This window comes from Scomber japonicus, chromosome 14, assembly GCF_027409825.1.
Source record: "Scomber japonicus isolate fScoJap1 chromosome 14, fScoJap1.pri, whole genome shotgun sequence".
Taxonomy (NCBI): Eukaryota; Metazoa; Chordata; class Actinopteri; order Scombriformes; family Scombridae; genus Scomber; species Scomber japonicus.
Window position 1 is genome coordinate 2,479,779 of NC_070591.1, and position 15,863 is coordinate 2,495,641.

General features: G+C 36.7%; 1 protein-coding gene and 1 pseudogene across 1 annotated transcript; one reads left to right on the forward strand and one right to left on the reverse strand.

Moving 5' to 3' along the window:
- Positions 1-173: 173 nt before the first annotated feature.
- Positions 174-4,619, forward strand: LOC128372589 (uncharacterized). The gene is made up of 6 exons (XM_053332686.1): positions 174-229; positions 322-646; positions 1,072-1,115; positions 2,745-3,053; positions 3,186-3,260; positions 4,126-4,619. Exons 1-6 carry the CDS (start codon positions 187-189, stop codon positions 4,272-4,274), a joined length of 945 nt encoding a protein of 314 aa, XP_053188661.1. The 5' UTR covers positions 174-186; the 3' UTR covers positions 4,275-4,619.
- A 6,477-nt stretch (positions 4,620-11,096) lies between these two features.
- Positions 11,097-15,283, reverse strand: LOC128372590 (immunoglobulin lambda-1 light chain-like; annotated as a pseudogene).
- Positions 15,284-15,863: the final 580 nt, after the last annotated feature.

The window sequence follows — 15,863 nt, forward strand, 5'->3', positions numbered from 1 at the left end:
CAGAGGAAAACCACACAGCAGCAGCAGCAGCCTTATGTGTCCGCTGCAGGGGCTGATGGGAGGTTTGAGGACCTGTTAGAAACCACGTGGCCCTCGTCTGATCTCACAGCTCGTCCTTGTTTGGCCTCAGCTGCATCAGAGCGCCACTTCTCCCCAGGTTCACCAGAGGAAACACCACTTCACAAAATGCTTTTCCTCCCAGCTGCTGCTCTGTGCTGTCTGTGTTCAGGTGAGTGTTTCCAGCCAATCAGGAGCCCACAAACTCAACCTTTAACAAACACTGTCACACTGACCTTCATCTGTGTGTCTGTTTCTCTACAGCGCTGGTTGCCATGGCAGCACAGCTGATTCAGGATGGTTTAACATTGACCAAGAGAGCTGGTGAAACAGTCTCCTTCAGCTGTCGAGGAACTGAGCAGTGTTACAGTTACGGTTATGTACTCTGGTACCAGAAGAAAGACACAGAAACATTCACAGTGATTCTGAACATTGACATTAGTAGTGGTAGAGTAGATAAAGATCGTTACAATCATCCTCAGAAAGATGATTTCTCAGCTGCAAAGAATCAGACCATCTATGAGTTGCAGATCCAGACAGTTCAACTCTCACATTCAGCCACCTACTACTGCTCCTGTGTGAAACGTGAGTCCCACAGTGAGAAATGATCCCTGCAGCCTGTACAAAAACCTCCAGATGTCAAACAGTGCTTGTGACAGGAAGAGAGCAGTAAACCACAGCCCAGGTCAAATCAATAATTGAATCCTCTGGGGACCGTGAACGTCTGAACAACATTTAATTACAATCCATCCGTCCTTTGATCCAGAATCAGATCCAATCCATCTGCACTTAAGTGGAGGACCGACCAGCTGACTGACATTAGTATCCATATAGTCACACTGCTAATGTGGCTAAAATCAAATAAAAGAAGAGACAGTCATGTTGATATGAACATTAGACAAACACATCATGGAGATGAAATATGATTCTGCTTAAAAATGTGGATTATTTCACCTCAGCTGACACTCAACAGCAGACAGGTTTTTGTACGACGCTTTTTCACTGTGTGTCAAGAGACGAGTACTACATCTTTGGCTCTGGAACTAAACTGTTTGTAGGTAAGTCTAAACTTTGATTTTCCTTCAGTTGTTTTATTGAACAAGTTGAAAATGTGTTTGTAGTTGTAGTTTCTGCTGCTTCAGGCTTTACATGTTAGTTTTGTCATATTTAGTAGAGAATTCTTCATGCAGCCATTCTTACATCAAACTAATCAATAACTCCTGAAAAGAGCTTCAAATCTCACTGCACACCACAAGTTATTCTTTATTTATGCATCACATCAAAGTTTGTTTCCAGCCAAAAAGTCTGATATCAGTAATGTTACAAATAAACAGGATTTAATCATCTCAGTGATTCAGCAGCAGCTGCTGTTTGTTAAAAACAAGATGATATATGATGTGAAACATCATTTAATAAATGTTCCTAAATGTCATTTTAGAAGCAAATAGTCAGAAATATATTGTGTGTTAAATATACACTATATATTTGTAAATGGTGAAATGTATCTCATGATAATTGTGTTTTTATGATGATAAATATGTTTTTAGTAGAAAATATATTAATGCATGAAGGTAAAATAGATGAATGTTATTACAATAAATATAATTTAAAATTAAAGTGTTTAATTGATGTCAAAGATATAATGTTAAGAATATTTAAGAAAGTATGTAGAAAATATAATGAATAAGAAAACATACTTATTGTAATTTAAAATATATTATTCTTATATTTATTTGATAAATCTGAACATGTGTTAATTATATTTTATATAAAAGCTGAAATATTTAAAACTATTGATGAATTGTGTGACTGATTAGATTAAAGTATATGGTGGTAAATATACTTCATATAAAACATTATAATCATTTACAAATGTAATATGAATATAATATATTTTAACCAAGTAATAAAACTATACTTTTAATTTTACAAAGACAAATGTCATCATATTATATTATGTTGCATTATATTATATTTGACATATTTCTACATGTTGAGGTGATTGTGTTTTATATAAAACTTAAAAATGTTTCATGATGAAAAATATAATTATTAATATATTGATTCACTTTTAATTGAATAAAGCATACAGTGGTAATTATATTTAATATAAAACACTATAATTATTAGAAAACTTATTTTATATGTAATTTCCAATCATTTATTTTAACAAATGAAAAAAAAATCTATTTAAAGAGAAAAATGTTTTTTACAAATTAAACATGATGTAGCAATTGTTTTTAATAAAAGATAAAAGTCATGAAATGAATTAAATTATTGATTAATTGATTTGCTTTGAATTTATTAAACTACATGGTTGTAAATATATTTTATATAAAACACTATAATCATGAAAAAAATGTATTTTCTATGAGGCTGTTATGTCATGATATATGTTCAGTTTTACAAATATTATTATATTAGTAATTAATGTAGTGGTAAATATTGATAAAGAGTGGTACATTGTGTTTGAATCTTTCTATATGACATATGATGAGCTTCCATGATGCTTTAGTCTCATATGATTATTGATCCAGTGTCCAGTAGATGATGTTTGTGGTGTATTGATGAGTAGTTTAGTGATCATGTAGTTTCCAGGATCAGACTGAATGCAGTGCAGTGCTGTAAGCTGCTGTTGACTGTGTGAATGTGTGTCTGTGCTGCTTGTTGCTGCTGTCAAACTTCAGTTGAGCAGGTAGTGAAGCCCGTGGTGAGCGTGTACACAGCAGCATCCAGAGCCCACCTGGAGGGGAAGAGCTCCCTGCTGTGTCTGGCCTCAGCCATGTCTCCTCCTCTGGTCCAGTTCTCCTGGAAAAGACAGAAGAAGAACGGCCCGCTGGAGGAGCTGACCTCTGCTGAGGGAGAGGAGCTGGAGCTCAGAGATCCGGGACGCAGCGCCTCCATCCTGCTGCTCCATCAGCAAGAGGACAGCACATATAAATACCGCTGCGACGTCAAGCACGAGGGGGAGACAGTGGAGGCCCAAACAGAACAAGGTAATGAAGGCTTGGTGACTGTGTTCAGCAGTGATTCAGCTTCATCTGGAGACGCTGTCAGAGAGAGCAGAGGAGCAGAGCGCTGACATTTCTCACTGCAACTCCAAACATTTGACTCCTTTTCTGTTTCAGAGGTTCCAGCTCCAGCAGCCTCCTGTCCTCCAGAGAGAGAGTCAGCAGACCTGCCAGCTCTGCAGCAAGCTGACTGTAAGATCACCTGCTGCCTCTCTGCATGCTCTGACAGCTCCAATGTCCTGCTGCAGTTAGGGCTGCATATCAGTCTGTTCACTTTCTGCTCGTCATTGAAGGATTTAAACATACACTCCCTTATTCTGTTAGAGTGTCCCACAGCACAACAAGTCCCACTGAGAGAGCTTTCACTGCACAGGCTGACTAATAACACCTTTTAGGGGAGCTCGACTACATTTTAGGCTTTGAGGGTGATACAACAAGTTTAGGGAGTCTATCTTAAAGCTGCACTAATCAATAGTTTTATATAGAGAAAGAATCTAATGACTAAATGAGCTTTTGAGCCTCTTTTAGCTGCTAGTTGTGGTTTTGCAGCACATTTCCTGTCTGGTTCAGTCTCAGTGTTTCCAGCAGCAGCAGCTGTTTCCTGATAAAGCCACTGTACACTACCTGCCCAGCAGCAAACAGCACACACACCATAATATGTCAGAGATGAGTTTGTTAGCTTGTTGTGGAATTATTCTGCATCCAAGTGGGAAAAACTTCACATCTATGGTAACCTGTGTGTTTTATACTTGAGTGATTTGAATAGTTATGAATTGTAGTTTATTAGTTGTGGTTTTCAAAGTTCTTAGAAGTCAAAAACAGGAAGTCAAATCCTGTTGTTGTATTTAATAAGGGCCTTTGAGCTGTCAGTCAAACTGTAGCGGACCCCTGTCTTCATGTAAAGCTGCTCGTCCCGTGTGGAAAAGTCCAAGTTATAGTGAAGAAAATGTGATGATATTGTGATGAAATGTCCACAGTTGAACAGACCTGTGTGTGTGTGTGTGTGTGTGTGTGTGTGTGTGTTGTGTGTGTGTGTGTGTGTGTGTGTGTGTGTCAGTGCTCTTCCAGTCTCAGTGCAGGGTGCTGCTGCTCTGTGTGCTGTACACAGTGCTGATAGTGAAGAGTCTGGTGTACTGCTGTGGACTCTCTCTGCTGATGATCCTCAGAAACGAGGGACCGTCCACCAACTGCACACATGCTGACTGACTGTTTCCTGCTCGCCTTTTCTCACCATCACATCTCATCAATTCATCTCATTCATCACTTTGATCAGTCTTCACAAATGTCACTTATGACGTTGTGTTGTGCTTGTTTTTACGTTTTCTCTCTTCGTGCACAAGTTAGATACAGTTGTGCTAAATATATAAATACATATATACACATTTATATTTACCTTAACAGTTACTTCTTCAGCTCAGATTGTTTGATTCCTGCTTTAAACTTTGACATGTGTACAGAAAATAAAAGCAAATACAGAAAATATAACTTAGTTTTTAGTTCTTTACAAACCTTTATTATGTTTATTGTTTTATGTTTAATGTATTCTGCAACGTTACATTTTCTCGTTTTCATTCATAATTATGATATTCTCAATAAACTGTAACATCAATGTTTGTGTTTGATGAAGTTATTTGTTTGAGTTGATTTTTCTTCTAAATGTGTCTCTGTGTTGATTTTAATGTGATATGACCCCCAAAAATATAGAGAATATTTACAAATAAAGTCTCAACAGTTACTGATTATATAACTTCATTTCAGTCTTATGATGCTCTCGTTCATTTCCAATATAGAGTCACTTCTGAATGTACAATGAAGAAATATATCAAATAAATCACTGAAATACTGATTAGCTCTTGTAGTTTTATCCAGACTAAATAGTTTGGTGCATTTACATTTAAAACATTTATAATTAAACTAAATGTACTTAGATTTATACAGCAGACATTATCTAGCAACAATTCCATCTCCCTTTCTGCCTTCGACATGTAAAAGATTATATAAACAACACAGGCATAAGCATTGACAACATATTGTACGTCTGAATTTACCGTCCAACATTTTAACCCTCCTGTTGTCCTCCTGGGTCAAATTGACCCCATGTCTTTTGACTGTTCCTTCTTTCTTTCCTTCCATCTTTCCTTCCCTCCTTCCTCCCTTCCTTCCTCCCTTCCTTCTTTCTTTCCTCCCTCTTTCTTTATTTTTTCTTTCATTCTTTGCCTCCTTCCCTCTTTCTTTGCTCTCACCTCCTTCCATTCTTCCTTCCTCTTTTCCTCCCTCCCTCCTTACTCCTTTCCTACCTTCCTTCCTTCCCTCACTTCCTTCCTTCCCTCACTTCCTTCCTTCCTTCCTTCCTTCCCTCACTTCCTTCCTTCCTTCCTTCCTTCCTTCCTTCCCTCACTTCCTTCCTTCCTTCATTCTTCCCTCCCTCCTTACTCCTTTCCTTCCTCCCTCCCTCCCTCACTTCCTTGCTTGCTTCCTTCCTTCCTTCTTTCCTTCCTTCATTCTTCCCTCCCTCCCTCCTTACTCCTTTCCTTCCTTCCTACACTCCTTCCTTCCTTCATTCCTACCTACCTACCTTCTTTACTCCTGTCCTTACCATGTAAAAGATTATATACACAACACAGGCATAAGTGTCGACAACATATTGTACATCTGAATTTACCTTCCAACATTTTAATAGGGGTTTATCAAAACTTCATTAACTTACTCTTTTAAAATATTATGTGTTTTTACAGCTATATATTTATATACAGCCTCAAATGTAACTTGACCAACCCCTGAACATCAAATTAAACTTTCAACAATATCATAGCTGCTGTTCTCATCTGACTGTCATCATGAACAAAACAGTTTATATTATTTTGCTTTTTTCCTCGCCTATAAGGATGTTGATGTATAATATGAACATTAAACTGTTATATCAGGATAACTTCATAAAGTATGTAAATATGAGCAATGGAAGAGTTCAGCATTTTATTAATAGTTTCATTTTTTAAATGTTATATAATGTTCAACATAATGATTCATTTTATTTTAATGTTTTTTCTTATTCTAGTTGCACTTTGATTTTTGCTTTAATGTCTACTAAACACACTTTACAACATATTTTCTGTTTTAATGAAGAACAAGCTTAAAACCAGATAAGTCAAAGTGTAAATCATTTATTTGAACATTTTGAGCTACTTTTTTTAAAGGTTTCTTGTTGTATAGAAATAAATAAATAATATAATAACCACTGTCATGTCTTACAAGAGTATTTTGTCATTTTCTTGTTTTTGTTTCTGTCACTTTTCTTTCATTCCAGTTTTCAGTCTGATCTATATGTTATGTTTGTTAGCTCAGCTGCTCTTATTTTGCTTTAAAGTAGGGTTGTTAAACGACTAATTTATAAAATCGCGATTAATCGCAGAATTGCCATAGTTAATCGCGTTTTGAATTGCATGACTGCATCATAATAAATAAATCCTGTTATTTTCCATTTGAAGGCAGTTTTAAGCCCATAATGTAAAGCATTTCTTACCAGAGTGTCTTAACTGGGAATCAATCACGGCTCTGCTGCGACTCCCACACTCCAAAATGGTCCTTTGGTGGAGCTAATCGCGATAAACGTGTTAACGCTGACAGCCCTACTTTAAAGTAATAAACAGGATGATTGACAGATTGATGCTGAGAGTCAGTTTGTTTTTTCACCATGAGTTACTGTAAAATATATATCACAAAGCAATAGGTGCTGCTTCTGAGTCCTTTCTTGGATCCTCCTTTTGTCAGCAGCTATAAGTGGACAGTACATAATGACACACTAATGCAACCTGGCTCCAAACAACACAAACAGTCAGACAACAACACAATGAGGTTTCAACTTCTACCCAAAGTGTAGAATCAAACTATATTTGCATGTTATTGCATGACATAAGTATTTGATCACCTACCAACCAGTAAGAATTCCGGCTCTCACAGACCTGTTAGTTTTACTTTAAGAAGCCCTCCTGTTCTCTACTCATTACCTGTATTAACTGAACCTATTTGAAAACGTTACTGGCTCTCAAAGACCTCACAGATAAAGTGAAAATTAATTATTTAAAAATCATACAATGTGATTTTCTGGATTTTTGTTTTAGATTCTGTCTCTCACAGTTGAAGTGTACCTATGATAAAAATGACAGACCTCTACATGCTTTCCCCTAAGTGGGAAATCCTTCAAAATCAGCAGTGTATCAAATACTTGTTCTCCCCTCTGTACATACAGTGGGTCTTGAAATGTTTCATGTTTTATTGTTTGACATTATGAAGTCAAAGGGGATTTAATGTGGCTGAAAAGACTCTTATATGTCAAAGTGAAAATAGATCTCTACAAAGTGATCTAAATGTATTTCAAACATAAAATGCATCATGGGCTTTACTAGTAAAATCTACATCTGAAAAGTAAGAAGTACCTAAAGCTGTGAAATGAATGCAGTGAAGTAGAGAGTAAAATATTTCCCTCTGAAATGTAGTGGAGTGGACCAATAAAGAAGCGTAGAATGTAAATATTCATGTAAAGTACCTCACAATTGTACTTTATTATATTCCACCCCTGCTGTAAAGAGAACATTTAGTCACTAAAAACTGGTGGGAGCGCTCAGTGGAAAAAAGGTTTACAGACAACAAGAAAAAAGAGCGCCATAAATGAGATAGAGGAAAGTTCATGAGTGTACAGCAACAGATATGAATCTGTTCTCGGTGGTTATTAGGACTCATAAAAAAAAAAAACTGTTGACAGCGAATCAACACTTCCTTTCCTGCAGCAGACGAGCCGTGTGGGTTTCTGCTCAGCAGCCTCCACACTGTTCACTGTGGTTTTTCACTTTAACAACACAATGACGGTTACAACCATCCACTCTGGTTAAACTATCGTTCCAGGAACTTCGGTGTGATCTCAGTGCTCCCTGTCTCAGGTTTTTGTATTTGTGTTATTAATCTGTGAGAAGCAGCTCAAATCCTAAACTCAGAGCTGAGAAACTGACATGATTAAATAAAGGGAGACATTCAAACTCCTGCAGTCTGCTCAGCTCCCACAGTCTGTACTGTGACTCATGCTGAGTGGCCACACAGGTGTGGTGCTTATATAGCCCCAGGTTGCTAATCAGTGTGGCCACCACAGGTGATGTGTCTTAAAGAGTAATCCACAACAGCTGCCCCTGTGGGGTCAGTCCCCGTACATATGGAATATGTAGGGTGGAGAGATAGTCTTAACATGATAGAGAACGGTTTATATTTGCAGTAACGTAGCAACTAGCAGTAAGAAAGACGGCTGGTCACTCTGAATCTTCTTTTCTCATACTCACGAAAGCAATGGCTGTAAGATTGTTCATTTGATGTAATATATAATATAATATGTAATGTTAAATTTAGTACTGTAATGTGTGATGTTCATTGACTGGGAAGTCATACAAGAAGTGTTAAAAGTAATTTGAGAGCTGATGTAAAGTGAGCGTTGCTTAGCAACGATGTGTATCAACCTACTGTTAAGGTAAACGGCTCATTTGTGCCGTGTAGTTTTTTAGCTATTGTTTAAATATCATTACTGTTTATTAGTTTTCCTTACAGCGTGTCGCTAAGGTTTTGTATTGACTTTTATTTGCAGGTCACTCGTGGTATTTCAACAGAAAATAAGGAAATAAAAGGAGCAAGACGCTCTGATCCTGGCTCAAGTGTTATACCTGAGTTTGGCTGACTGTTAAACTGTGATAACGTACACGAAGCACATAACATGCAGGGAGAACAGTACAATGGATTTGTATCATTAATAGTTGTATTACTTTCTTGTTGCTGTTTGTTTTATCATCAGTTTTATATGAAGTTGATTTTGCTAATAAAACAAACTCATTTTTTTATTTGTGGTGTTTCTGAAATCTTTCAACTTCTTCTAAATTGCAGCTTTTACCACGACACTGTCTCTGTGCAAAGTTTCAAATAAAACAACATCCCATGTTTGTTCTCATCAATCAGAACAGCAGAACACAAACCATAATGACACAGAAATAGAAACCACTGAGACAAACAAGTCATTTTATACACTGAATGACTTTTGTATTTATGTCTGCTGTATAAATCTAAATACATTTAGTTTCATTATAAATGTTTTAAATGTAAATGCACCAACCTATTTAGTCTGGATAAAACTACAAGAGCTAATCAGTATTTCAGTGATTTATTTGATATATTTCTTCATTGTACATTCAGAAGTAGAAAAAAATTAAAATAAAATGAATTATGTTATTATGTTGAACATTATATAACATTTAAAAAATAAAAATATTAATAAAATGCTGAACTCTTCATTGCTCATATTTACATACTTTATGAAGTTATCCTGATATAACAGTTTAATGTTCATATTATACATCAACATGCTTATAGGCGAGGAAAAAAGCAAAATAATATAAACTGTTGTGTTCATGATGACAGTCAGATGAGAACAGCAGCTATGATATAGTTGAAAGTTTGATTTGATGTTCAGGGATTGATCAAGTTACATTTGAGGCTGTATATAAATATATAGCTGTAAAAACACATATAATATTTAAAAAAAGCAAGTTAATGAAATTTTGATAAACCCCTATTAAAATGTTGGAAGGTGAATTCAGATGTTCAATATGTTGTCAACGCTTATGCCTGTGTTGTTTATATAGTCTTTTACATGGTAAAGTCAAGGAAGGACAGGAGGAAAGAAGGTAGGAAGGAAGGAAGGAGTGAAGGAAGGAAGGAAGGAAAGGAGTAAGGAGGGAGGGAAGAATGAAGGAAGGAAGGAAAGGAGTAAGGAAGGAAGGAAGTGAGGAAGGAAGGAATTGACGAAGGAAGGAAAGGAGTAAGGAGGGAGGGAAGAATGAAGGAAGGAAAGGAGTAAAGAAGGAAGGAAGTGAGGAAGCAAGGAAGGAAGGAAAGGAGTAAAGAAGGAAGGAAGTGAGGAAGCAAGGAAGGAAGGAAGGAAAGGAGTAAAGAGGGAGGGAGGAAAAGAGGAAGGAAGGATGGAAGGAGATGGGGGCAAAGAAAGAGGGATGGAGGCGAAGAATGAAAGAAAAAATGAAGAAAGGGGGAGGAAAGAAGGAATGAAGGAAGGAAAGATGGAAGGAAAGAAAGAAGGATTAGTCAAAAGACATGGGGTCAATTTGACCCAGGAGGACAACAGGAGGGTTAAAATGTTGGACGGTAAATTCAGATGTACAAAATGTTGTCAACGCTTATGCCGGTGTTGTGTACATAATCTTTTACATGTCGAAGGCAGAAAGGGAGATGGGATTGTTGCCAGATAATGTCTGCTGTATAAATCTAAATTTAGTTTAATTATAAATGTTTTAAATGTAAATGCACCAAACTATTTAGTCTGGATAAAACTACATGAGCTAATCAGTATTTTAGTGATTTATTTGATATATTTCTTCATTGTACATTCAGAAGTGACTCTATATTGGAAATGAACGAGAGTATCATAAGACTAAAATGAAGTTATATAATCAGTAAGTGTTGAGACTTTATTTGTAAATATTCTCTATATTTTTGGGGGTCATATCACATCAAAATCAATACAGAGCCACATTTAGAAGAAAAATCAACTCAAACTAATAACTTCATCAAACACAAACACTGTGATGTTACAGTTTATTGAGAATATCATAATTATGAATGAAAAAGAGAAAATGTAACGTTGCAGAGTACATTAAACACTAAACAATAAACATAATAAAGGTTTGTAAAGAACTAAAAGCTAAGTTATATTTTCTGTATTTGCTTTTATTTTCTGTACACATGTCAAAGTTTAAAGCAGGAATCAAACAATCTGAGTTGAAGAAGTAACTGTTAAGGTAAATATAAATGTGTATATATGGATTTATATATTCAGCACAACTGTATCTAACTTGTGCACGAAGAGAGAAAACGTCAAAACAAGCACAACACAACGTCATAAGTGACATTTGTGAAGACTGATCAAAGTCATGAATGAGATGAATTGATGAGATGTGATGGTGAGAAAAGGCGAGCAGGAAACAGTCAGTCAGCATGTGTGCAGTTGGTGGACGGTCACTTGTTTCTGAGGATCATCAGCAGAGAGAGTCCACAGCAGTACACCAGACTCTTCACTATCAGCACTGTGTACAGCACAGAGCAGCAGCACCCTGCACTGAGACTGGAAGAGCACTGACACACACACACACACACACACACACACACACACACACACACACACACACACACACACACACACACACACACACACACACACACACACACACACACACACACACAGGTTTGTTCAACTGTGGACATTTCATCACAATATCATCACATTTTCTTCACTATAACTTGGACTTTTCCACACGGGACGAGCAGCTTTACATGAAGACGGGTCCACTACAGTTTGACTGACAGCTCAAAGGCCCTTATTAAATACAACAAGTCAGGGCCGGACCCAGCTTTTTAGGGGCCCTCAACAGGATTTGACTTCCTGTTTTTCAGTTCAAATAACTTTTTAATCCCCAACTAATAAACTACAATTTATAACAATTCAAATCACTCAAGTATAAAACACACAGGTTACCATAGATGTGAAGTTTTTCCCACTTGGATGCAGAATAACTCCACAACAAGCTAACAAACTCATCTCTGACATATTATGGTGTGTGTGCTGTTTGCTGCTGGGCAGGTAGTGTACAGTGGCTTTATCAGGAAACGGCTGCTGCTGCTGGAAACACTGAGACTGAACCAGACAGGAAATGTGCTGCAAAACCACAACTAGCAGCTAAAAGAGGCTCAAAAGCTCATTTAGTCATTAGATTCTTTCTCTATATAAAACTATTGATTAGTGCAGCTTTAAGATAGACTCCCTAAACTTGTTGTATCACCCTCAAAGCCTAAAATGTAGTCTAGCTCCCCTAAAAGGTGTTATTAGTCAGCCTGTGCAGTGAAAGCTCTCTCAGTGGGACTTGTTGTGCTGTGGGACACTCTAACAGAATCAGGGAGTGTATGTTTAAATCCTTCAATGATGAGCAGAAAGTGAACAGACTGATATGCAGCCCTAACTGCAGCAGGACATTGGAGCTGTCAGAGCATGCAGAGAGGCAGCAGGTGATCTTACAGTCAGCTTGCTGCAGAGCTGGCAGGTCTGCTGGCTCTCTCTCTGGAGGACAGGAGGCTGCTGGAGCTGGAACCTCTGAAACAGAAAAGGAGTCAAATGTTTGGAGTTGCAGTGAGAAATGTCAGCGCTCTGCTACTCTGCTCTCTCTGACAGCGTCTCCAGATGAAGCTGAATCACTGCTGAACACAGTCACCAAGCCTTCATTACCTTGTTCTGTTTGGGCCTTCACTGGGCCCCACTCGTGCTCGACGTAGCAGCGGTATTTATATGTGCTGTCCTCTTGCTGATGGAGCAGCAGGATGGAGGCGCTGCGTCCCGGCTCTCTGAACTCCAGGTGCTCAAAGTCAGCAGAGGTCAGATTCTCCAGCGGGCCGTTCTTCTTCTGTCTTTTCCAGGAGAACTGGACCTGAGGAGGAAACATGGCTGAGGCCAGACACAGGAGGGAGCTCTTCCCCTCCAGGTGGGCTCTGGATGCTGCTGGGTACACGCTCACCATGGGCTTCACTACCTGCTCATCTGAAGTTTGACAGCAGCAACAAGCAGCACAGACACACATTCACACAGTCAACAGCAGCTTACAGCACTGCACTGCATTCAGTCTGATCCTGGAAACTACATGATCACTAAACTACTCATCAATACACCACAAACATCATCTACTGGACACTGGATCAATAATCATATCAGACTAAAGCATCATGGAAGCTCATCATATGTCATATAGAAAGATTCAAACACAATGTACCACTCTTTATCAATATTTACCACTACATTAATTACTAATATAATAACATTTGTAAAACTGAACATATATCATGACATAACAGCCTCATATAAAATACATTTGTTCATGATTATAGTGTTTTATATAAAATATATTTACAACCATATAGTTTAATAAATTCAAAGCAAATCAATTCATCAATAATTTTATTTATTTTCATGACTTTTATATTTTATTAAAAACAATTGCTACATCATGTTTAATGTGTAAAAAACATTTTTCTCTTTAAAATAGATTTTTTTCATTTGTTAAAATAAATGATTGGAAATTACATATAAAATAAGTTTTCTAATAATTATAGTGTTTTATACAAAATATAATTACCACTATATGCTTTATTCAATTAAAAGTGAATCAATATATTAATAGTTAAATTTTTCATCATGAAACATTTTTAAGTTTTATATAAAACACAATCACCTCAACATGTAGAAATATGTCAAATATAATATAATGCAACATAATATAATATGATGACATTTGTCTTTGTAAAATTAAAAGTATAGTTTTATTACTTGGTTAAAATATATTATATTCATATTACATTTGTAAATGATTACAATGTTTTATATGAAGTATATTTACCACCATATACTTTAATCTAATCAGTCACACAATTCATCAATAGTTTTAAATATTTCAGCTTTTATATAAAATATAATTAACATGTTCAGATTTATCAAATAAATATAAGAATAATATATTTTAAATTACAATAAGTATGTTTTCTTATTTATTATATTTTCTACATACTCTTAAATATTCTTAACATTATATCTTTGACATTAATTAAACACTTTAATTTTAAATTATATTTATTTTAATAACATTCATCTATTTTACCTTCATGCATTAATATATTTTCTACTAAAAACATATTTATCATCATAAAAACACAATTATCATGAGATACATTTCACCATTTACAAATATATAGTGTATATTTAACACACAATATATTTCTGACTATTTGCTTCTAAAATGACATTTAGGAACATTTATTAAATGATGTTTCACATCATATATCATCTTGTTTTTAACAAACAGCAGCTGCTGCTGAATCACTGAGATGATTAAATCCTGTTTATTTGTAACATTACTGATATCAGACTTTTTGGCTGGAAACAAACTTTGATGTGATGCATAAATAAAGAATAACTTGTGGTGTGCAGTGAGATTTGAAGCTCTTTTCAGGAGTTATTGATTAGTTTGATGTAAGAATGGCTGCATGAAGAATTCTCTACTAGATATGACAAAACTAACATGTAAAGCCTGAAGCAGCAGAAACTAAAACTACAAACACATTTTCAACTTGTTCAATAAAACAACTGAAGGAAAATGAAAGTTTAGACTTACCTACAAACAGTTTAGTTCCAGAGCCAAAGATGAGGTAGTTTCCTGACACACAGTGAAAAAGCGTCGTACAAAAACCTGTCTGCTGTTGAGTGTCAGCTGAGGTGAAATAATCCACATTTTTAAGCAGAATCATATTTCATCTCCATGATGTGTTTGTCTAATGTTCATATCAACATGACTGTCTCTTCTTTTATTTGATTTTAGCCACATTAGCAGTGTGACTATATGGATACTAATGTCAGTCAGCTGGTCGGTCCTCCACTTAAGTGCAGGTGGATTGGATCTGATTCCGGATCAAAGGACGGATGGATTGTAATTAAATGTTGTTCAGACGTTCACGGTCCCCAGAGGATTCAATTATTGATTTGACCTGGGCTGTGGTTTACTGCTCTCTTCCTGTCACAAGCACTGTTTGACATCTGGAGGTTTTTGTACAGGCTGCAGGGATCATTTCTCACTGTGGGACCCATCGTAACAGGAGCAGTAGTAGGTGGCTGAATGTGAGAGTTGAACTGTCTGGATCTGCAACTCATAGTTGTTCTCTTTCTGTTCAGCTGAGAAATCATCTTTCTGAGGATGATTGAAATAATCTTTATATGCTGTACGACCACTACTCATGTCAATGCCCAGAATCCTTGTGAATGTTTCTGTGTCTTTCTTCTGGTACCAGTATACATATTGGTGTCCACTGTAACACTGCTCAGTTCCTCGACAGCTGAAGGAGACTGTTTCACCAGCTCTCTTGGTCAATGTTAAATCCTCCTGACTCAGCTGTGCTGCCATGGCAACCAGCGCTGTAGAGAAACAGACACACAGATGAAGGTCAGTGTGACAGTGTTTGTTAAAGGTTGAGTTTGTGGGCTCCTGATTGGCTGGAAACACTCACCTGAACACAGACAGCACAGAGCAGCAGCTGGGAGGAAAAGCATTTTGTGAAGTGGTGTTTCCTCTGGTGAACCTGGGGAGAAGTGGCGCTCTGATGCAGCTGAGGCCAAACAAGGACGAGCTGTGAGATCAGACGAGGGCCACGTGGTTTCTAACAGGTCCTCAAACCTCCCATCAGCCCCTGCAGCGGACACATGAGGCTGCTGCTGCTGCTGTGTGGTTTTCCTCTGAGTGAAAAAAAGTCTAGTGTTAATTATTTTAATAACATTATTCAACTAAAATTGTAATAGTGAATAATCTACAATAAGGAGGAAATGCTGACTGTTTTTAAATCAAAGTTTGGTATCAATAACAACCTGCAGCAGTCTACATGTTCAGCTGTTTTCAAAAGTAACTCTGCCTCTTTTTATTATATAATATTTATAAAATACTTTACTCATTAATGTTGTTCAGACATTTTATGACACTTTGTTTACATGTTTTAAGACACTTTAAACCTATAGTTTACATCTCATTCACCACTTTATATCACATTACCTCTATCTGCTGTGTGCTGCTGCTGTCAGTAATAAAACCCATAGTCGTATATTTGTTATAGTTATTGTTCTTAGTGGACGGCCTTTTACAGATCTATGATCAGAGGTGGCAAAAGTACTCA